Source organism: Bos indicus, chromosome 8 (genome assembly GCF_029378745.1).
Source record: "Bos indicus isolate NIAB-ARS_2022 breed Sahiwal x Tharparkar chromosome 8, NIAB-ARS_B.indTharparkar_mat_pri_1.0, whole genome shotgun sequence".
NCBI classification, from domain to species: domain Eukaryota; kingdom Metazoa; phylum Chordata; class Mammalia; order Artiodactyla; family Bovidae; genus Bos; species Bos indicus.
The window spans coordinates 61190429-61214394 of NC_091767.1; the positions used below are offsets into that span (position 1 = coordinate 61190429).

General features: G+C 37.4%; 1 protein-coding gene across 3 annotated transcripts in view; it reads left to right on the top strand.

The window, feature by feature from the left end:
- ZCCHC7 (zinc finger CCHC-type containing 7) overlaps positions 1-23966 on the top strand; it is a 257902-nt gene that overhangs the window by 67282 nt on the left and 166654 nt on the right. For 2 of the 3 annotated variants that reach the window (XM_070794773.1, XM_070794774.1), the window contains exon 3: positions 18032-18172. The exons of the other annotated variant lie outside the window; for it this stretch is intronic. In XM_070794773.1, coding sequence (XP_070650874.1) covers positions 18032-18172 — 141 coding nt within the window. The remainder of the gene's footprint in view (positions 1-18031; positions 18173-23966) is intronic. 3 annotated transcript variants of the gene reach the window in all.

Sequence of the window (23966 nt, forward strand, 5' to 3'; positions counted from 1 at the left end):
GATAGGTATATTCTCAGTTGTTATGGTAAAGTAGAAGATGATTACTTCATTCTTTGCTGAGGATGGGCCCATGAATGAATGAGTTGTTTCATAAGAGGCACTCATCTGAGTAACTGCATGTTTGCCAGAGAGGTACCTAGGTAACTCAGTGCCTTAGGGTGCCACATGTTTCCTATGCATGTTGTATTGGCTTTCTCTTTTTCTGGAGGATGTTTACTTATTTATGACAATTTAAGGATACATTTTAAGGCTCACAGGTGGCTCAGTAGTAAAGAATCTGCCTGCCAGTACAGGAGATGCAGGTTCAATCTCAGGGTCAGGAAGATTCCCAGGAGAAGGAAATGGTAACCCACTCTAGTAATCTTGCCGGGATAATCCCATGGATAGAGAGGACCCTGGTGGGCTGTAATCTATGGGGTTGCAGAGGGCTGGACACAACAGAGCAGCTGAGCACAAGAAGACATTATAGTTTGCATTGATAGAAGCAGTATTAGCTAGGTAGTCAGATCCAGTAAATGGGTGACAGTGTGATGATAAAGCCAATCAAGATCAAAGAGATACTGAAGAGTTGTCTTAAAAAAGACGTGTAGAAATATACTCTGGCAGAAAGACTGTAGTAAGTAGATAGACTGGATTCAGATAGATTAGAGGTGTTTCTTTGGTTTTGGACACTGTTAGCCTCAGTTTCCCTGCTATAAAAAGTGGAGATTATAGTACAAAGATTATTCATTAGGAGCAAATGAGAACCTGTGAAATGTACTTAGCACAGTACCTACACATGGATACTGCTGCTGCTGCTAAGTCGCTTCAATCGTGTCCGACTCTGTGCGACCCCATAGACGGCAGCCCACCAGGCTCCCCCGACCCTGGGATTCTCCAGGCAAGAACACTGGAGTGGGTTGCCATTTCCTTCTCCAATGCATGAAAGTGAAAAGTGAAAGTGAAGTTGCTCAGTCGTGTCCGACTCTTAGTGACCCCATGTACTGCAGCCCACCAGGCTCTGTCCATGGGATTTTCCAGGCAAGAGTACTAGAGTGGGGTGCCATCACCTTCTCCAGGATACTGCTACATATAGATATTAATTCTTTCTTCCTTAGAAGGTTTATTAATTCAGATTGTTTACATTGTTTTACTTTTCTCTCAGGAATTTCTCTATCCCCCTTCTTAGTCCAAATCTATCACCTTACCTGAAATCTCATATTCTCCATTGTAGCTATTCCTGTGTGACCTTTGTGACCTTATTTTCCTCATCTTCAAATTGAAAGATTGAATTGAAGGTTTAGCCCCTTTCTGCTTTTCATTATGATTCTCAAAATCATACTTAGGCATTGATACTACTCTTTGAACTCCTCTGGCACTTTACTTGCCTATACCACACAATTAAGCACTCTGATTGATCTTGTAGTTAGTGTTACATTTTCATATGAGTATGGATATATTGAGAACATGCTATAAAAATTGGACCAGTGCTACTTTATTGGTATTAATCATTTGCACCATAGTGACATTTGAATATAGAGGAGAATACTGCTCTTGTTGGGTCATTATTTTTAATAGAAAATTGAACGATGGTTAAAACCCAGATTGAAATACTAGGATTTACCTTGATTTAGGAGACAGTACAGAGGTCGAAGAGAGACTTTAAGAGTCTGCTTAGTAAGACAGTAAGGTAGAGTTAAACAGAAAGAACCTTGTTAACTAAAGAAGCTTCAATCATACAGGTAGAGAAGCATGCAGGGTGAAAACTGGGTATTTGGTATAGAGAATTGAACTATTTGGAGTAATGGTATTCCAGAAGCACATCTGAAAAAGTAATAGTGTGTGGGGTTAGATTAATACAGATTCTAGAGGATGGAGAGGATTGGGGTGGAATTTGGGTTTGCACAGACATTATGCTTAAAGTTTAAATGATATATTTATTATCTTCATTTATTCTTTTCAAAGGGAAGATTTATTTTGGATGTTGTCCTGGTTAACTTCAGGAAGGCTTCTATGTGAAATTACGCTGGAATTGGTTTTAAGAATGTAAATCCCATAAATCCACAGCTTCAGTAAGGAATTGAATCTCTAAGAAATATAAAGAATGTAAGAGAAAAATCCCACTTAGAATACCTAATATTATATTACAAGCAGTTATATATATAGATTCTGTATCCAAAGGATATCTTCATATGTGATTGGATTTTTGCCCCTGCCTACTCTCACTTAGGTATTGCAGAACTAGATCTTGAATTTCTTGGATTCTGGTATCTTTAATAAAGGCAAAGCCCTCTTAAAGCACACTGCATTATGCACCTAAGTGTCTGCAAAGCTTTGTTAAAAATTCAGTGAACAAGTATCTGTTATTTTATAAGCCACTATAGGCATTGCAGAAGAACATACAATATAGTTCTTTTGTTTAGTCTCTTCCCACCTTCAGTTCAGTTCAGTTGCTCAGTCGTGTCCTACTCTTTGCGACCCCATGAACTGCAGCACGCCAGGCCTCCCTGTCCATCACCAACTCCTGGAGTTTACCCAAACTCATGTCTGTTGCAGAGAAGGCATGGCACCCCACTCCAGTACTCTTGCCTGGAAAATCCCATGGATGGAGGAGCCTGGTAGGCTGCAGTCCATGGGGTCACTAAGAGTCAGACACGACTGAGCGACTTCACTTTCACTTTTCATTTTCATGAATTGGAGAAGGAAACGGCAACCCACTCCAGTGTTCCTGCCTGGAGAATCCCAGGGATGGGGGAGCCTGGTGGGCTGCTGTCTATGGGGTCGCACAGAGTCAGACACGACTGAAGTGACTTAGCAGCAGTAGCGTGTCCGTTGAGTCGGTGATGCCATCCAACCATCTCATCCTCTGTTGTCCCCTTCTCCTCCTGCCCTCAATCTTTCCCATCATTAGGGTCTTTTCAAATGAGTCAGCTCTTCGCATCAGGTGGCCAAAGCATTGGAGTTTCAACTTCAACGTCAGTCCTTCCAGTGAACACCCAGGACTGATCTCCTTTAGGATGGACTGGTTGGATCTCCTTGCAGTCCAAGGGACTCTTGAGTCTTCTCCAACACCACAGTTCAAAAGCATCAATTCTTTGGTGCTCAGCTTTCTTTATAGTCCAATTCTCACATCCATACATGACTACTGGAAAAACCATAGTCTTGACTAGACGGACCTTTGTTGACAAAGTAATATCTCTGCTTTTTAGTATGTTGTCTAGGTTGGTCATAACTCCTTCCAAGGAGTAAGCGTCTTTTGATTTCATGGCTGCAATCACCATCTGCAGTGATTTTGGAGCCCCCCAAAATAAAGTCAGCCACTGTTTCCACTGTTTCCCCATCTATTTGCCATGAAGTACATGAAAAATACCACCAAGAATTAATATTTGTGATGTGATCTTGGAAACCAGTGTATTTTGTGCCTAATGTAATAGTTTGGCATGTGGGAAGATGACTTTGTTATGGGATAAATACAGAATTTGCATGGAGAAAGATACAGCTGAGTTGAATTCTGGAGAATCTGGTATAGAGAGACTTTGACTATATGGAGGAAAAGGAAAGGCATTTTAAATAAGGACAAGTGGTGGTGATGTGTATGTGAATTAGATAGGGGAGATACTACCTGCAAAAACATTAGTTCCGTCCTAAATGTGAGGGGTAACTTATACTAGGTTGGCAAAGGCAGTACTGAAAATAAAAGATTGCCAAAATAGTTTTGAAATAAGAGTCAACAGGGCTTGATGGCTTGACAAAAGGATTGAGGCAGAGAGGACTGAGAGAATTTTGAGGTTGTAAGTCTACGTGATTTTTTTAAGATGATTCTACCACCAATAGAAATAGAGAATTTGGGAGGAAGAGCCAGTTTAGACATAAGGTTGTGAGTTTAGTTTTAGATGTGTTGAATTTGAGTTACTGTTGATTTAAATGAAGAAATTATCAAGGTACTTCATGAAATAGGACTAGAATGAGCCAGGCTTAGAGATGTAAGTATATGTAGATTTATGAAAGATATCTCAGAAATCTTGTAATATACAATTTTATGATTTTGCCTCACTCAAACCTGCCTTTTGTATCCCTGGATCACGCTGTCCACTATGAAATAGGTTTGTTGTGTATTTTGAATGAACAGTGAAAGAACAATTCTTTTTTACAAAGCTATTTATAAGAGTGGAGTTATATCTACACATGCAGCCAGTTTGCCAGATCTTTGCTAGAACTAACAGTAATATTGTCTGTCTAACTTGAGAAATCCTTTGCCATAAAATAGTCAAATTAACAAATGTAACTTATGATTTTGTAGCAGATAAGAATATTTGATTGAAAGGGGACTTAATTTTAAGAAACAGGTATATTTTTAGTGGTGCAATGATTTTGAGACTTATGAGAAGAGAACTCTTAGAACATACGTTTTACATTTCCTATTACGTTTTTGTTTGATGTCTAGCTCTGTTTCATTAAAACCCGTTTTAGCACTATAAAAGTTAAAATATATTATCAGTTTTAGTAGGTTACTATTTAAAACTGAGTGTTTAACTTTTTCCTCTAGTGTGTTCATTTATGAGCTCCCTATTTTATTAATATATAAATATTTGATTTATATGTATTTAGTTTCTGTGTAGTATAGTATTATGATTATTTTAATGCCATTTAACCACATTAAAAATTCTCCCAAAATAATTCGGGATATTGTTAAATAGTTAAAATCTAAACTTTTTGTTTTAAGTAGAAATTTAAAAATTTGTAATATGCACTTTTTTTTTTTGAAGAATTAAGATCTGGTTAATGCTGATAGGTAATTGTTGGGTAATTATTAAAATGATTGGATAATTATTAAAATTCATGTTGTTAAATAGTGTAACATGTTAAGAAAATTTAAGTGCATGATGTACTTGTCAGTTGAGTATTTAATGCTGTTATAAATTGCCTGTATTTTGTTAAGAAGTCACTTTGTTTTGTTTTATTCTTATAAGGGAGGAGAACAGCAATTCAGAACAAGGGTCAAAGCAAGGTAAAGCAAATTGTTAAACACTTTAGAATTACATTTTTTTTTCTTTTTTTGGTCCCTTCTAGTGTGATACTCTGAAGGCAGCTGCTACAGATAAACACTAGAGCCCCAGATGGTAGTTGCCTAATCCTCATGAGAATTCATGTCCTGGAAGCAGCTCTTATCGCTCCAGACCTGACATTGTCTGTGAGCTTTCGCTAAGGAGAGAATAATATAAACATACTATGCATGAGTTTCACTTCTTGAATATGTCAAAGACACAGGAAGTTATAGTAAAGTATAACAAGAACAGAGTTCACATTATTGAAAGTTATTTAAAGCACTTGATGCTGACTTGTGATGAGTGATGGAATATGGTTTGGGAAGAAAGATACAATGGACGTTTTCATGAAACAAAAACACTGCTCTTCCCAGTATCATGAATTCAGGTGTATAACTGTCATTAAGTGTGCAGTACCCAAAAGAATACACTGTTTTGTGACTTGCTGTAACAATTTAAAACAATTCTTTGCATAAATGAATGGCTCTATTTCCCACCCAGTAGTCTTCTCTGTTTGGAAAGTCAGAACAACAATTCCACTATTCTGAATTTGCTGTTTTGTTCAAAAGATTTCCAGGATCTGGATTCTTGACAAATGGAACTGTTTTTCTCTTTGCCATAGTAGTGAAATGTTTGAAAGTAGGGTTGTGTAGAATTCATCTACTCTAGGTAGTGTTTCATTGAATATGTGAACAGAAATAATTGTTGAATCACCCACCACTGATTTTATGACTCTGTAGGCAATATGGGGGCTTTTTCTCCCTGAAAATTATAAAATGTGTAATCAAATAAGAAACTATAGTATCCCTCATAATATAACCTTAGCCTCTCTTTCAAGTCTTTATATCTCTTTTCTATGAATACTCTGTCCTCCAGCCACTCTGGACTTCTCATTAGTCCCAGAATCTGTTATGCCTTTTTATGTTATCATACTATGTCTCATTTAATTTCGTCTTCCTGAAGAGTCTTTCCTTGAAAGAGACTCTACTCATCCTATGAGACCCAGCTCAAATACCACTTATTCAGTGAATCTTCCACAGATTGAATCATTTCATTTTCTTTTCTCCAGTGGTGTTAACAGCAAGACTGATCTTTCTAAGGGCTTCCCTGGTGGCTCAATGGTAAAGATTCTGCCCACAGTGCAGGAGACACAGGAGATGCAGGTTCGATCCCTGGGTTGGGAAGATCGCCTGGAGGAGGGCATGACAGCCCACTCCAGTATTCTTGCCTGGAAAATCCCATGGACAGAGGAGCCTGGCAGGCTGTGGTCCATGGGGGTCACAGAAGAGTTGGATATGACTGAAACGACTGAGCATGATCTTTCTAAGGGGCAAACTTGAATGTCTCAAAAAAGTTTTAACTGTTATTGCTCTTTATATCAAACCCAGTAGTATGTCAGCCTAGTGGTTTTTGTCTTTGTTTTTTTGCTCCACACCTTAGCCGGTCTCATCTTCTTGGCTAGTGCCCTGTCACAGAATTAACTTGCTGTTACTTCTCCTCACCTTACTTTATGTTCCTTTTTTTTTTTTTTTTTTTACAGTAGTGTGCCTCCATATCTGTCCATTTTAGTCTTTCTCATGTTTTAAGGTCTTGCCCAGTATTGTCTTATCCATGAGGTCCCCACATTCCAAATTAGAAATCACAGCTTTATTGAACAGACATTATATATAAGACATTGTGCTAGATTTGGTTGAGTACAGAAACTAGTCAGAAAAGAGAAATTCTAATCCTTAAAGAGTTTATAGTTTAAAAGGGATAGCTATTGTACAAGTTAGAAAGTGACAGGAGCCATAAGAGAGACATCATTCAATTTCAGGAATAATTCCAGTCATCCTTTGGTATTGGCAGAGAATGGTTCCAGAACCCATCTCGAGCACCAAGATCTGTGGATGCTCAAGTTTCATAGGTTGATCCTCCCTGTCTACAGATGCAGAACCCACAGATATGGAGGGCCAAGTGTACTTTCAATTGGGGTGCTCACAAGAGTCATATTTCAGTAATTCGTGTTTATCCAACTCCTCTGTTTAATTGGGAGCTCCTGATGGCAGATCCATCTCAAACTTGACTGTGTAATGTCTAACACAGTATCTCAGAGGGTAGGGAGAAAGAAAATAAATTTGAAAGATAAGATAGAACTGAGTAAAACCCAAACATGGGTTATTCGATAGGACCAGGTGATTGGGTGAAGCAAGAGGCATCAAAGACCCATGATCAATCTTTGTTTTTTACATTGAATTAATTAATAACTTCCCCTTGGTGGGTTTGTTATATTTTCCTTGCTTTATGAAGTTCTTTTTTTTTTTTTTTTGCCTATCATGTGCTTAGTCTGAAACTTCCTGCTTACCACCTGTATCCTATAGCTGTCTACTCACTGGGCTCATTTTCTATTGCTTCCTGTTGCTGTCACATTGGCTTCACTCCCCCCTCCCCACCCACATTCTTTTTTGGGGTTCTGTTTCCTGCAGTACATTAAGAGGCCAATGAAAACATGCCCCAGATGGTGCTGTTCTTTATCATGATCTCTCGCCACTTTGTGTTCCTATATAAAAGAACAAACAAAAAGCAAAACAAAAAGACACATGCTGCTGGTTTGTAACTCAGCTGGCTCTGCTTTCTCCTGCTCTTGTTTTTGCTGTTCTCTCATTCTTGGTTTCTTCTCTTTTTCTTTTTTTTCTTTACTGTTCTTCCATTTCTGCTCTCATGTTTGTGTACCACCATTGTAAAATCCTTTATATTCTCTCCCTGACTGGATTGTATATTCTCTTATTCTTGCTTCCCATTCTAAATTTTCTCTTTTTTTCTGTTCTGTTTGTTTTTTTTTAAATTCAGTTTCTATCATCTTTTCTCTCTGTTTTCTTCTTCATTTTTGTTTCTGTCTTTATTATCCTCAACTCTTTTTCCATTCTTCATTGTATATCGTTTTAAACAAGGAAAGCAAAAGAAACAACCCCCCCCCACCCAAAACAGGTAACTTCTCAGCTGTATCAAGGCCTCATTTTCTACTTCATTTCCATGTTCCCTGTTGCTTTCATAAGAGCTAACGCCTTGCTTCTCCCTTCAGTTATTGCTTTTCATTCTTTTCCCATATTCCTTCCCCATAATAAATCTTAAACAGTGATACTGGCTCTTCTCCATCATTTTAATTTACCATTCCATATGCTTCCTCTTTCCATTATTCTTCTGTCTGTGTGTGTGAAGGCCCTAAAATGAGGAAGGTTTAACTAATGTGCAGCTACAGTGCTGAGTCCTGCAATACTGGCTATTTTACCTTAGATGATTTAGTGGTGAAGATAGAAGCAGAAACCAAATCAAATGGAAGAACATTAAAAGATTAAAAACTGGAGAGTGTTTATAGCTGTTTCTGTTAATTATGCTTTTTGGAAAATGGAAATGCAATTGAGGAACAACAGAGTAGCATAAGGAGGCCAAAAGTGAACCATGGGGTCACTCTCTGTCCAAAGATACATATTGCCCCCCGCCCCCACCCTGAGTATACCATCCACTAGGTTCTGTTCATTAGAAATGCATGTGGTTTAACTGGTCTTTTAAAAAATGTAAGTGTCCTATAATACTAAGTCTCATTTAGACCTTGTGTGAGTTATTCTTAATCAGATTGTGAATAAGAATTTTAATTTTATTTGAATATGTAGGAAGGCTGTCAGAGGGAAGTCAAGCTCTAATGGGTATGAAAAGGAGCTGTGGAGAGCAAGAGTATCATTGCATTCTTCTGTAACTTTTGTTTTGAATTCATTGCATTTCTTTAGCTAAAGGAAATATTAGTAATATTCTAACCTAATTTCTTTATTTCATAGGTAAAAATAAGAGAAGTTGACTTGTTTAGGTCTTTTAGCTTCTTAGTAATAGAAGAGGGACAATTCTACCCATTGTCCTCTTTATATCATCATGTTATTTTTATACTACAGTGGATTCCTAACCATTCTCTGACTTAAGTGAGGGGAACAGGATCAAAAAGGGACAGAAGGTAATATATGCATGTGCCTTACCACCTCCTTTTTCCTCCTTCCCCCCTTAATTATTAGCATATTATAACATTCTGGATATGAATGACTGAGAATCTGTTGTGTTACCTATAGAAGAAAATAAAAATGTTAGACTTTTATTAAAGGGGAAAGCTAATAGATATATTTAAAAGTCTTTATCTGCTCTTTTACTTATGTTCATCAAAAACACAACTTCTGAGATACAAGATTGCTTTTTGTCTAGAAATTCTGAATGAGTGGGAGTGAAGCCAAAACTGACTAGAGAATCAAGTGTTCCAGCATTACTTAAGAGTTGAATGTGTTTAAATCAGCAGGTCCCAATGACATGCATCATAGGACACTTAAAGATTTGGCAGATATCATTGCAGAGGCGCTAGCAAATTACCATGCACAGGATGTGAAAGGGGCAGAGTAATGGTAGTGCTTCTAAGTCACCACTTTTGTTAGTCTAGTGCTCTTCACTGCCTCCTCCCAAAGCTATAGAAACAAAGAAGCTATACAAGACTCACATTATTTGCATTGCACTGGCCCTTGAAAACACCATTTACTCAGCCATACCCCATTTTCATTTGTCATTTTCCCAACTTATGCATTCTAAATTATAAATCCAGTATGGATTTTAAGAACTTGTAATGTCTCTTGAAAATAGAGGTTAAAAAGAGCACTTCAATTCATTAAGTGTTTGTAGAATTTCAGTTTGCAGAGTACTTTTAACAGACTGCTTCATTTTATCTGCCAACCAACTCAGAATGTTTTTGATAAAAATAAGATTTACACTCATTGGACTCAATTTGTATTATTAATCCAAATCTCCTTTACTTGTTTATTTATATCTGTCTGCTTCCACAAAAGGATTTGAGATAGATTGAGATAGGATGCACCTACAATGGGACAGTTAAATATAAAGTCATAGAATAAAAGATTAGATAAATTTCTCTCCTCTGAGAACCTGAGGTAAAGTTATTACGTAAGCTTTAACTTTAGCTCTCGCTTTGGGAGCCACAGAAAAGGGAAATATTATGAGGGGTGTGTGTGTGTGTGTGTTTGTTTGTGTGTGTTTAATTAAGAAGAGCATATTAGTCTTTACCTTATTTCATGGTTATTTATACACAGTGTTTTATGTCTGTTAACTTCTTTAGAGTACCAGCCACAATGGATCAACGTTTCTAGTCATGACAGTGTTTATCATGAGTGACCAAGTGGTTAAATATGCTTTCTTAAGAAACACTGAGTGATATAAGTTATAGACAACTATTTAAACCAAGGTTTTATAAAGGCTGTAAAATAGTTCTTTATATAACCTTTGCTTTTATTGACACCCCTCCCCTTGCCAAAACACAGAGTATAACTGGGAGGGGCAGGTGGTACTTTGAACAAATCATCAACTTCAGAGTCAGATGAACCCAGATCTAGTCCCAGATCTATTTATTATTTTGGACCCTTGGACAAGCTGTGTAAGCTCACTGAGCTTTAGTTTCCTGATTTGTAAGATGGTGCTATTAATGATAGTTTTCTCAGAGGAGTTTTGGGGTGTCTAAATGAAGTAATCCAAGCAGTTACTCCACAATTAGTTTCTTCTTAGGGAAAATAATAAATATCCTGTACTGAGCATGGCTTTGTCAGCTGTATAGTTCTGTTTCTTCCTTCCTTCTCCTTAGTGCCTTATGCTATAGTTGTCATATACAGTTCACGTGTGTTCACTAAAAACCCACAACAAAATGTTATGATTTTTCTTTAACCATAGGTATTTTTTAAAACTTAGGAGAAGAAAATTACTTCATCTGTTTATTTGCAGTATCTAGTGTTCTTCATTGCTTCCTGAAAATCTGAAGTAATACCTATTTGGTATTATTTCCCTTTAGCGTAAAAAACTTCTTTTATCTTTTTTGAAGTGCATATCTGCTGGTCATGAGTTCTCTTAGTTATCATTTATCTGAAAAGGTCTTTTTTGTTTGTTTTTAATTATTTTATTCATTTTAATTGGAGGATAATTACTTCACAGTATTGTGATAGTTTTTGCCGTACATCGACATTGAAAAGGTCTTTATCCTGCCTTCTTTTTATTTTCCTCTTTGCGTGTGTTTGTTGAAGTGCAGTTTAAATACTGTGGAATTCACGTTTTGAGTAAACAGTTTGATGAGTTTTGACAAATGTATGTGATTTTTATAGCCACCACTAGATTTAAGATGAAGAGTATTTAAAATACCCCAAAACTTGTCCTCATGCCCCTTATAGTCAGTCCCCTCCATACTCCTGTTTCCTGGAAGCTGCTGATCTGATTTCTGCCCTGATAGTTTTGCTTTTTGCAGAATCTCAGGTAGAGAACTAGACAGTTTGTAGCCTTTGGTCTGACTTGTTTCACTTAACATAGTGCTTTTGAGATTCAGCCATGTTTCTGGATATTACTGTTGAATATTCCATTGATGAGTTATACCATAGTTTATCTATTTACCAGTTGATGGACATTTGAAGTTATTTACAATTGTTGGCTATTATGCATAAAGTTATTTTAAACATTTGTGTACAAGTCTTTAAGTGATACATGTTTTCATATCTCTTGGGTTAATACATAGGAGTGCTTTGCTTGCTCATACTTTAAGTATACATCTAACTATTGAAAATAGCTACGCTGTTTTCCAACTGGTAAATAACTCTACCATTGTACATTTCCAGAGCAAGGTAATGAGGATTGCAGTTGCTTCACAGCCTTGTCTGTGCTTGGTATTATTGTATTTTAAAATTTTAGCCATAGTAGTAGTTTGTAGTGCTATCTCATTGTGATTTCTGTTTGGATTTTGCCAGTGATTATTGATGTTGAACTTTTTATTAATGTGCATATTTGACATGTGTGTGTGTTTGGTGAATTGTCTGTTCAGATCTTCCATCCATTTTTAAATTGGGCTGTTTGTCATCTTATTGAATAGTAAATATCCTTTGCAGATCTGGATAAAACCGCTTTATCAGATTGTTTTGTAGTTATTTTCTCCCAGTCTATCAGATCAGATCAGATCAGTCGCTCAGTCGTGTCCGACTCTTTGGGAACCCGTGAATCGCAGCATGCCAGGCCTCCCTGTCCATCACCAAGTCCCGGAGTTCACTGAGACTCACGTCCATCAAGTCAGCGATACCGTCCAGCCATCTCATCCTCTTCTCCTCCTGCCCCCAGTCCCTCCCAGCAGCAGAGTCTTTTCCAGTGAGTCAACTCTTCGCATGAGGTGGCCAAAGTACTGGAGTTTCAGCTTTAGCATCATTCGTTCCAAAGAAATCCCAGGGCTGATCTCCTTCAGAATGGACTGGCTGGATCTCCTTGCAGTCCAAGGGACTGTCGAGAGTCTTCTCCAACACCACAGTTCAAAAGCATCAATTCTTCGGCACTCAGCCTTCTTCACAGTCCCTCTCACATCCATACGTGACCACTGGAAAAACCATAGCCTTGACTAGATGAACCTTTGTTAGCAAAGTAATGTCTCTACTTTTGAATATGCTATCTAGGTTGGTCATAACTTTCCTTCCAAGGAGTAAGCGTCTTTTAATTTGATAGCTGCAGTCACCATCTGTAGTGATTTTGGAGCCCAGAAAAATAAAGTCTGACACTGTTTCCACTGTTTCCCCATCTATTTCCCATGAAGTGGTGGGACCAGATGCCATGATCTTCGTTTTCTGAATGTTGAGCTTTAAACCAACTTTTTCACTCTCCACTTTAACTTTCATCAAGAGGCTTTTGAGTTCCTCTTCACTTTCTTCCATAAGGGTGGTGTCATCTGCATATCTGAGGTTATTGATATTTCTCCCGGCAATCTTGATTCCAGTTTGTGTTTCTTCCAGTCTAGCATTTCTCATGATGTACTCTGCATATAAGTTAAATAAACAGGGTGACAATATACAGCCTTGATGAACTCCTTTTCCTATTTGGAACCAGTCTGTTGTTCCATGTCCAGTTCTAACTGTTTTTTCCTGACCTGCATACAAATTTCTCAAGAGGCAGATCAGGTGGTCTGGTATTGCCATCTCTTTCAGAATTTTCCACAGTTTATTGTGATCCACACAGTCAAAGTCTTTGGCATAGTCAATAAAGCAGAAATAGATGTTTTTCTGGAACTCTCTTGCTTTTTCCATGATCCAGTGGATGTTGGCAATTTGATCTCTGGTTCCTCTGCCTTTTCTAAAACCAGCTTGAAAATCTGGAAGTTCATGGTTTACATATTGCTGAAGCCTGGCTTGGAGAATTTTGAGCATTACTTTACTAGCGTGTGAGATGAGTGCAATTGTGCGGTAGTTTGAGCATTCTTTGGCATTGCCATTCTTTGGGATTGAAATGAAAACTGACCTTTTCCAGTCCTGTGGCCACTGCTGAGTTTTCCAAATTTGGTGGCATACTGAGTGCAACACTTTCACAGCATCATCTTTCAGGATTTGGAATAGTTCAACTGGAATTCCATCACCTGCACTAGCTTTGTTCGTAGTGATGCTTTCTAAGGCCCACTTGCCTTCACATTCCAGGATGTCTGGCTCTAGGTCAAGTGATCACACCATTGTGATTATCTTGGTCGTGAAGATCTTTTTTGTACAGTTCTTCTGTGTATTCTTGCCATCTCTTCTTAATATCTTCTGCTTCTGTTAGGTCCATACCATTTCTGTCCTTTATCGAGCTCATCTTTGCATGAAATGTTCCTTTGGTATCTCTGATTTTCTTGAAGAGATCCCTAGTCTTTCCCATTCTGTTGTTTTCCTCTATTTCTTTGCAATGATCGCCGAAGAAGGCTTTCTTATCTCTTCTTGCTATTCTTTGGAACTCTGCATTCAGATGTTTATATCTTTCCTTTTCTCCTTTGCTTTTTGCTTCTCTTCTTTTCACAGCTATTTGTAAGGCCTCCCCAGACAGCCATTTTGCTTTTTTGCATTTTTTTTCGATGGGAATGGTCTTGATCCCTGTCTCCTGTACAGTGTCATGAACCTCATTCCATAGTTCATCAGGCACTCTTTATCTATCAGATCTAGGCCCTTAAATCTATTTCTCACTTCCACTGTATAATCATAAGGGATTTGATTTAGGTCATACCTGAATGGTCTAGTGGTCTTCCCTATGTCTTCAATGTAAGTCTGATTTTGGCAATAAGGAATTCATGACTTGAGCCACAGTCAGCTCCCAGTCTTGTTTTTGCTGACTATATAGAGCTTCTCCATCTTTGCCTGCAAAGAATATAATCAATCTGATTTCAGTGTTGACCATCTGGTGATGTCCATGTATAGAGTCTTCTCTTGTGTTGTTGGAAGAGTGTTTGTTATGACCAGTGCATTTTCTTGGCAAAACTCTATTAGTCTTTGCCTTGCTTCATTCCATATTCCAAGGCCAAATTTGCCTGTTACTCCAGGTGTTTCTTGACTTCCTACTTTTGCATTCCAGTCCCCTATAATGAAAAGGACATCTTTTTTGGATGTTAGTTCTAAAAGGTCTTGTAGGTCTTCATAGAACTGTTCAGCTTCTTCAGCATTACTGGTTGGGGCATAGACTTGGATTACTGTGATATTGAATGGTTTGCCTTGGAAATGAACAGAGATTATTCTGTCGTTCTTGAGATTGCATCCAAGTACTGCATTTTGAACTCTTTTGTTGACCATGATGACCACTGGGACACAAAAAGGATATGTCATAAAGGGAAAAACTGAGTAGTTATCAAAATCTAAAACCTTTGTCTTGAGAAAGACACAATTAGGAGAATGAAAAGACAAGCTATAGGCTGGCTTCTCCTAATTGTGTCTTTCTCAAGACAAAGGTTTTAGATTTTGATAACTACTCAGTTTTTCCCTTTATGACATATCCTTTTTGTGTCCCATTTTAAAAAACAAAAAACCAAAAAACCTAAGATTATAAAGATTTTCTTTTAGAGGTTTTATAGCACTTGATTTTCCATTTGGGTTTATAATTCATTTTGCATTAACTTTTGTATATACTGTAAAGAAAAAGAAGTTGATTTATTTGCATATTTTTCTATTTGTTCTAGGACTATTTTTTGAAAAGAGAATCCATACTCCTTTGAATTACCTTGGCACCTTTGTCAAAATCTGTTGACAGTATAAATTGGGCTCTCTTGCTATATTTCTGTTGTGTGAAATTGATCTGCATGTCTATGCATAACACAATTTCACATTGTCTTGATCATTATAACTAAGTACTGAGTCTTGCAATTGTGAGAATAAATCTTCTAATTTTGTTGTTATCCTGTTTTGTCTTTCCATTTCTATTTTCAAATAATCTAGTTAATTTTTTAAAACTGCTGGGATTTTAATTTTTTTGTCATATATCTACATTTGGAGAAGAATTAATATCTTAATGATAATCTCCTGATTTGTGCACATGGTACAGCGCTCCATTTAGTTGAATTTTTACTTTCTTAAATCATATTTTTTGAAGCTTTCAGTCTATATTTCTTGAGCATTAAATGGTAAATTTATCTTTTAAGTATTTCTGTTTTGATTGTAAGTGGTACTTTTTAATCCAGTTTACAATTTTTAGGTGATAGTATATATGCAGATGACACCACCCTTATGGCAGAAAGTGAAGAGGAACTAAAAAGCCTCTTGATGAAAGTGAAAGTAGAGAGTGAAAAAGTTGGCTTAAAGCTCAACATTCAGAAAATGAAGATCATGGCATCCGGTCCCATCACTTCATGGGAAATAGATGGGGAAACAGTGGAAACAGTGTCAGACTTTATTTTTCTGGGCTCCAAAGTCACTGCAGATGGAGACTGGAGTCATGAAATTAAAAGATGCTTACTCCTTGGAAGAAAAGTTATGGTCAACCTAGATAGCATATTCAAAAGCAGAGACATTACTTTGCTAACAAAGGTCCGTCTAGTCAAGGCTATGGTTTTTCCTGTGGTCATGTATGGATCTGAGAGTTGGACTGTGAAGAAGGCTGAGTGCCGAAGAATTGATGCTTTTGAACTGTGGTGTTGGAGAAGACTCTTGAGAGTCCCTTGGACTGCAAGGAGATCCAGCCAGTCCATTCTGAAGGAGATCAGTCCTGGGATTTCCTTGGAAGGAATGATGCTAAAGGTGAAACTCCAATACTTTGGCCACCTCATGTGAAGAGTTGACCCATTGGAAAAGACTCTGATGCTGGGAGGGATTGGGGGCAGGAGGAGAAGGGGATGACAGAGGATGAGATGGCTGGATGGCATCACTGACTCGATGGACGTGAGTCTGAGTGAACTCCGGGAGTTGGTGATGGACAGGGAGGCCTGGTGTGCTGTGATTCATGGGGTCGCAAAGAGTTGGACACGACTGAGCAACTGAACTGAACTGAACTGATAGGCTTAAAATGGAATTTTGTTTGTCTTTTATCCTGCAACTTTGCTGAACTCAGTTCAGTTGTTTGCAGTTTCTTTAAGATTTTCTACATAAATTATCATGTCTTATGTACATAAAGACAGTTTTACTTTTTTATTTTTTGCTTTATTGTACTGAATTAAGGCCTCCCAAAAATATTGAATAGAAGTAGGAGAGCATATATTGTTTTGTTCCTTGTCTTGGAGTGAGGAGATTCTCTTTAACAATACTTGTGGGCTTAGCTGTAGAGTCTTTTTTAGATGCCCTTTATCAGGTTGAAGTGTAGTTCCTTTCTGTTCTTAGTTTGTTGAAGATTTTTATAGCAGTGGCCATTGGGTTTTTTTACATTCTTTTTGTGTGAGTTTGTGTGTACAGTGAGATGATCACATAGTGTTCTTTTTAAAGATTTTTGTAAACATCATTTGGTGGTGGTGGTTTAGTCGCTAAGTCATGTCCGACTCTTGTGACTCTGTGGACTATAGCCTGCCAGGCTTCTCTGCTCATGGGATTCTCCAGCTAAGAATACTGGAGTGGGTTGCCGTTTCCTTCTCCAGGGGATCTTACGGACCCAGGGATTGAACCTGGGTCTCCTGCATTGCAGGCAGATTCTTTACCAACTGAGCTATGAGGGAAGACATCATTTAGGTCATGGTTAAATGATGAAAAACATTAATTAAACCACTTACGAATTTCTGTGAGCTAAAGTTTACTTGTTCATGATATACACTTTATATATTTCTGGAATCAATTAAATTTTAAAGAGTTTTTGCATTTGTGTTCATGAAGGATATTGGCTGTAACATTCTTTTTATCTAACATGTTTGTCTGGTTTGCATTACTATAGTGCTGACCTAATAAAATGTGTTGGGAATGTTCCCTTCTCTTCAGTTTCCAGAAGCATTTTTGTAGAATTTTGTGTAATTCTTAAGTAATATGTGTAGAATTTTGTAGAATTCACAAGTGAGGTTATCTGAACCCGGAGTTGGCTTTGTAGGAAAGTTTTAAACCATGAATTCAATTTCTTTAATAGATGTAGGGACATACACATCTGTTATCTCTGTTCTTGATTAAATTTTGGTTGTTTGTCTTTCAACAAATTTGTCCATTTGGTTCTCAGGTTTTTTGGTCATAAATTTGTTTCTAGCATCCACTTAACATTAAAATAGCTTTTAATGTATGTAAGGTCTATAGTGATGTCTCCTCTTTCATCACTAACAGTGGTAATTTGCATCTCAGTCTTTTCCAGTTCTTTTTAGCTACTTCTCATTGTATTGAACTTTCTCAGAGAAGCAGCTTTTGATTTAATTTGTCCTTTTCCTAAGAAGTTCCTATCATGATTTGAGGCCTTTTTTTCCTTTCACTATTAATATTTAAGGCTTTAAATTTCCCTCCAAGAACTCTTTTAACTTCATCCTCTTAGTTTTCATAGGTTACCTTTTCATTTTTATTCAATTCAAAATAAATATATTCTAATTTCTCTTGTACTTTTTGTTTCTCTAGGTAATGAGTTATGTGTGTGTGTGTGTGTGTGTGTGTGTATTTAATTTTCAGATATTTGGGGATTTACTTTTACTATAGTAGAGACAACCTTTGTATGAGTTAAATTCTTTTCAAATGTATTGAGACTTGCTTTGGTCTAGAATAAAGGTCTGTTTTGTGGGTTGTCATGTCCTCCAGGAGATGTTCCTGACCCAGGAATCAAACCCAAGTCTCCTTGGTCTCCTGCATTGCAGGCAGATTGTTTACCCACTAAGCCATCTAGGAAGCCCCTTGATGACCCTTGCACATTCAAGTCCTTACTAAAAGATTCTGCATTTGGTGAGTCTTGAGATTCATACAAGTTAATATATCTAAGTTGCTTGATAGTGTTTAAGTCTTCTGAATCTTTACTGATTTTTTTTAAGTTCACTTTTTACTAGTTATTAAGAGAAGCGTATTGAAATCTTGCTTTAACGGTTGTTGATTTATTGATTTTTTCCCCCCTTTCAGTCTTCTTAGTTTTCAATTTATGTTTTTAATCCCTGTTCTTAGGATTATTATATTTTAATGAATTAACCCCTTTGTCATTATTAAAGGGAATCTGTCTATTCCTGGCAGTGTTCTTTGTTCTGCAGTCTACTTTTTCTGATATTAATATAACCAGCTCCTCCAGCTTTCATTTGATTAATATTTAGATGCCATCTTTTTTTACATACAGTCTTAATTTTTAGCCAGTATGTGTCTTATATTTAAAGTGTTTTTCTTGTGAATAGCACATAATTGGGTTTTTTGCCTAGCTCAGATGGTTTTCCCACATATAGTCAAATTAGTGTTTACCTAGAAACTTGATGAAACCATTCTGCAGAGATGGGGAACTCTCTTTGGGGGTAGCCCCTTCCTCTCTGGTATTTTAACCTGGTTATTCTAGCCAGTTTGACTTGCTGAAACTCTGTGGTCTGTCTTTTCAACTCAGTGGTGCAGATAGGCTCTGGTTTAGCTGCTGCTAAGTCGCTTCAGTCGTGTACGACTCTCTGCAACCCTATAGACGGCAGCCCACCAGGCTCCCCCATCCCTGGGATTCTCCAGGCAAGAACACTGGAGAGGGTTGCCATTTCCTTCTCCAATGCATGAAAGTGAAAAGTGAAAGTGAAGTCGCTCAGTCGTGTCCGACACTTAGCAACCCCATGGACTGCAGCCTACCAGGCTCCTCCATCCATGGGATTTTCCAGGCAAGAGTACTGGAGTGGATTGCCATTGCCTTCTCCCTGGTTTAGCTACCCCTCCCTAAATTTTGACCTAGAAACTCCCAACATGATAAGCCTAGGCTACTTTTAAGATTTACCTGGTTTGTTTTCCCTCTCTAGGATCACTATTCTGCTCTTCCTGTTATTCTGTGTCTAAATGTGTTTCAAATGTTGTGTGGGATGGTATATATACATAATCCCTATTACTCCTTAATAGCTGGAAATACAAGATTGCTTTGATTCTTAAAAGATACATTTGGTGAGGGGAGCTTCCCTCAGGGGTCAGATGGTAAAAGCATCTGCTTGCAATGCAGGAGACCTGGGTTCGATCCCTGGGTGGGGAAGATCCTCTGGAGAAGGATATGGCAACCCACTCCAGTACTCTTGCCTGGAAAACTCCAGAGCCTGGTAGGCTATAGTCCATGGGGTTGCAAAGAGTCGGACCCGACTGAGCGACCTCACTTCCCAGAGGCCAGACATGGGAGCTTATGTCTATGTGTATATTTGGTGCATATAGTATTCTCATTTAACAGCTTTATTTCTTTTAGTGTTTTATTTATTTCTACTGTGTTTTGTTATTTTGATGGTAGGTCAGTGGTCATTTATATTATTTTTTATATGTTGTGTTGTTTTCCTCTAACTTCTTTCAAGATTTTCTCTTTATTTTTATTTTCTAGGAGTTTGACTCTGTGATGTGCCTAGTTATGGTTTTCTTTGTATTTATCCTGGTTAGAAGTCACTGAAATTTATTAAATTTTGAAAGTTTTACTCATTATTTATCTTTTTTTATGCTTCATTTTATGGTGTGTAGTTTCCAATTACACATATATTAGACCTCTTGGTATGTTCCACAGGTTATGTTGCTCTGTTATCTTAAAATCTTTTTCCTTTTTGTCAGGTTGAATAATTTCTATTGATCTTTCTTCATGGCCACTAACTTTTTTTCTTACTACCTCCAAATTGCTGTTAAGCCTTTTAGGTGATTTTGTTTAAAAAATCATGTATTGTGTCTTTCAGTTCTAAAATTCCTCTTTTTTCTTTCTGATTTTTATTTTTGTGCTGTGATTTCCTATTTAATATTTCAAGTATTTTAAAAAGCAATAAGCTTTATTTTTTAAACAGCTTTAGGTTCACAGTAAGATTGAGTAGGAAATACAGAGAATTTATACTCCCCATTCCCTCCCACCCCCTCCACATATTCATACTCATGATCTCCCATACTTTCAACATCTGATACATTTATCTGGTGCATTTATTACCATCAGTGAACTTACACTGAAATATTGTTATCACCCACAGAAAACCCCATAGTTTCCATTAGGGTTTACTCTTGGTACTGTTCATTCTGTGTACAAATGTCTAATGATGTACAGCCACTATTGTAGTGTCAAACAGAATAGTTTCACTCCCTCCCAAAGTTGCTCTGCCATTTTGCATTCCCACCAACAGTGAAGGAGAGTTCCTGTTGCTCCACATTCTTGTCAGCATTTGATACTACTAGTGTTCTGGAAATTGGCTATTTTAAGACATGCGTAGTGGTATCTTTTGTAATTTCAAATTTCCCAGTGGATGTATGATGTTGAACATCTTTTCATATGCTCATTTGCCACCTTTATATCTTCTTTAGTGGTATAGCTGTTAAGACCTTTTTCCCATTTTAAAACTGGATTATTTGTTTTCATATTGTTGAGTTTCAGGGGTTCTTTACATATTTTGGATAGTATCCTTTATCAGATGTGTCTTTTGTAAATTTTTTTTCTAATCTGTGACTTGTCTTCTCATTCTCTTGACTTTGTCTTTTATAGAGCAGAAATTTTTAATTTTAATAAAGTTCAGCTAATCAGTTGTTTCTTTCATGGATTTTGCCTTTAGTATTGTATCTAAAATTTCATTGCTATACCCAAGTTCATCTAGGTTTTTTTCCTATATTCTAGGAGTTTTATAGTTTTGCATTTTATATTTAGGTCTGTGATCCATTTTGAGTTATTTATTTTTGTGAAGAGTGTAAAAAAAAAAACTCAGTGTAAGGTCTGTGTCTTGATTCAGTTTTAGCATGTAGATGTTCAGTATTTCCAGTCACCTTTTGTTGAAAAGACTATCTTTGCTCCATTGTATTAACTTTGCCCCTTTGTCCCAGCATGTGTATTTTATACCTTTTGTAGTTGTTCCACAGTTCTTGGATATTTTGTTTTGTTTGACTTTTTCCCCCTCATTTTTATTTCTCTTAGCTTTTCAGTTTTGCAGGTTTATACTGAGACCTCCTCAAGCTCAGAGGTTCTTTCCTTAGTGTGTCCAGTTTGTTAACAACTCCCATCAAAGGCATTCTTCGTTTCTGTTACCATATTTTTTATTATTAGCATTTCTTGTAATTCTTTCTTAGCATTGTCATCTCTCAGCTTACATTATTAATCTGTTTCTTGCATGTTGTCTGATTTTTCCATTAACAACCCCTAACATAGTTTAAATTTTTTTCTAGTCTGATCTGATATTTCCAACATATCTGACTCTGCTTTTAATGCTTATTCAGCCTCTTCAAACTGTTTTGTTTTCTTTTAAAATGCATTGTTTTGAGGACTTTGTTGACAGTCCAGTGTTTCATACTTGACGCTTTTACTGCCGGGGCCTGGGTTTTATTCCTGGTCGGGGAATTAAGATCCCACAAGCTACATGATATAGTAAAAAAAAAAAATTTTTTTAATAAATAAAAATTTAAAAAGGTTCTCCCTCCACAGAAGTGATATACTGGATTAAAGGAACTGTGGTATATAGGCCTTTAGAAATATAATGATAAGGTGTTCTGGGTGGTGAAACATCCTGTAGGCCTCTGGTTAGATCTCAGTCTTTTGATGAGATTATCTCCCTGGATTGTGAACTTCACCAGTGCTTCTTTGGATTTTTTTAATCCTCTTAGGTGGAACAGGATGACTAGAGGGGCTTGGAATGGCTATTTTTCTTCCCCCATGTGAAAGACTAGAAGGAGCTGAAGTTGGTTATTTCCCTCCAGGTAAATTAGGCTAATAAAATTCCAGTAGGTTAGGCTCTGGTAAAATAGTTTCTCCTGGGGGTAGGTCTTATTAAGAAGAACAGAATGCTCTGGGATATTGCAAAATGGTTCTTTTTCCATTCCCCATGCCAGGAGGTAAGGGAATTTTTCTTCAGTTTTCACTGTGAGGACCTGGTTTTACCTCCTGGAGGTAAAACTCACAAAGGTGTGGGAATCTGCTTATGACTTGGTGCCCAAGTTTTTAACTCTCAAACTTGTTTAAACTGAGTCTCCATGAATTTGTCCATTACAATATAGGTTTTTTTGCACTGTTACTGGCTCTCTAATGGTTTCTGTACTGGTTAAGTTTTGATGCTCTGTATCTGCCTAGCTCTCCAATTTCTGGGGCAGTGATTTGTTTTCTTTGATGGATCTAAGAAGAGTTGTTGATTTATTTAGCTTATTACTTGTTAGGATAGAGTGATGACTTGTAAGCTTCTTACATGCTTAACCAAAAACTGGAAGTCTGCAAGCATATTTTGGGCTACTTCAGTATAGTGATAACTACTTTAGGGTTGGTTTGCTCTTTGGAGTATAGGTTACATTTTCTGTCTAGTAATTTGGGGCTGTTTTGTTAGACATTGTGAATGATACATTGTAGAGACTTTGGATTCTGTTATGTTTCTCTGAAGATGGTTGTTTTCTCTCTCTTTAAATTTCTCAGAACTGACCAGCTACTTTGACACTATTTAAACTTCACGCTTGTTTTTCTTACAGTTGACCACAGATGGTATCCTTATCCTTCTACCTTATCTGCCTTAGTTGGGCTGCTTGGAGTGTGTTCTGTGTATGCGTAGTTCAGTAGTCAGTTATGTTTGGGCAGACTTTATTTATAGCATTTTGGGCTACCTCTCTCTGACTCTAGTGTCTAGATTTCCCTTCCCACTTTCTAATTACTGTAGCAGCCCCAGTCTCTGACCTCTGATTCTTTAACCAGTTAGACTGTGGCTTTCTATTAAAACTTTAATTATTCTCTTCTCCCATTCCCACTGCCAGAACTATTGATTGAGGATAGCTTCAGGTGAAGAGCTATAAAAACTGTAAACTAACCCAATGCCGTTCCTCTCTTTCAAGTATTAACTCCATTTTATGTATGTTTTTGATTGTTTTCTAGTGCCTTCATCTATAGTCAGTTCTTGTTATTCGTGATTTTGTATTTGGGACTTCACCTACTTGCTGCATTTTGTTTATAACCCCCAAATCAATAGTCACTGCACTTTTGAGACTTGTGTGGGGCAGCAAAAAATTTACCTGATGCACATGCTCCCAGCTGAGGTCAAACGGACAATGGTCTGCTTTCTTGTTTCATCTTTCATACGTGCTGAATAGAGGATGGAGATCGTAGGGGGCAGTGCAGTGTAGTGCAGGATACTTCAGCTCTTAACCACCTGTGAACCTTATTTTCTCTTTTGTAAAATAAAGAAGAAAGGATGAGTTGTTTTTAGGATATAAGATTATAATCTGTGAGGGGTGTGTGTGTGTGTGTGTGTGTGTGTCTATGTACACGGTTAACTCCTGAACAACACAGGCTTGAATTGCATGAGTCCACTTATGTGCAGATTTTTTTTTTCAATAGGAAATACTACAGTTCAACACAATCTGCAGTTGGTTGAATCCACTGATAGAGAGCTGTAGACAAGAGAGGAACAGCATATATGGAGAGCAGACTACACATTATATATGGATTTTCAACTGTGTGGTATACAGTCAGCATCCCCACCCCCATGTTTAGAGTCAGTCGTGTATTTCCTCTAGGAGCAGCAGCTTGCTGCTGCTGCTGCCAAGTCGTTCAGTCGTGTCCGACTCTGTGCAACCCCATAGACGGCAGCCCACTAGGCTCCTGTCC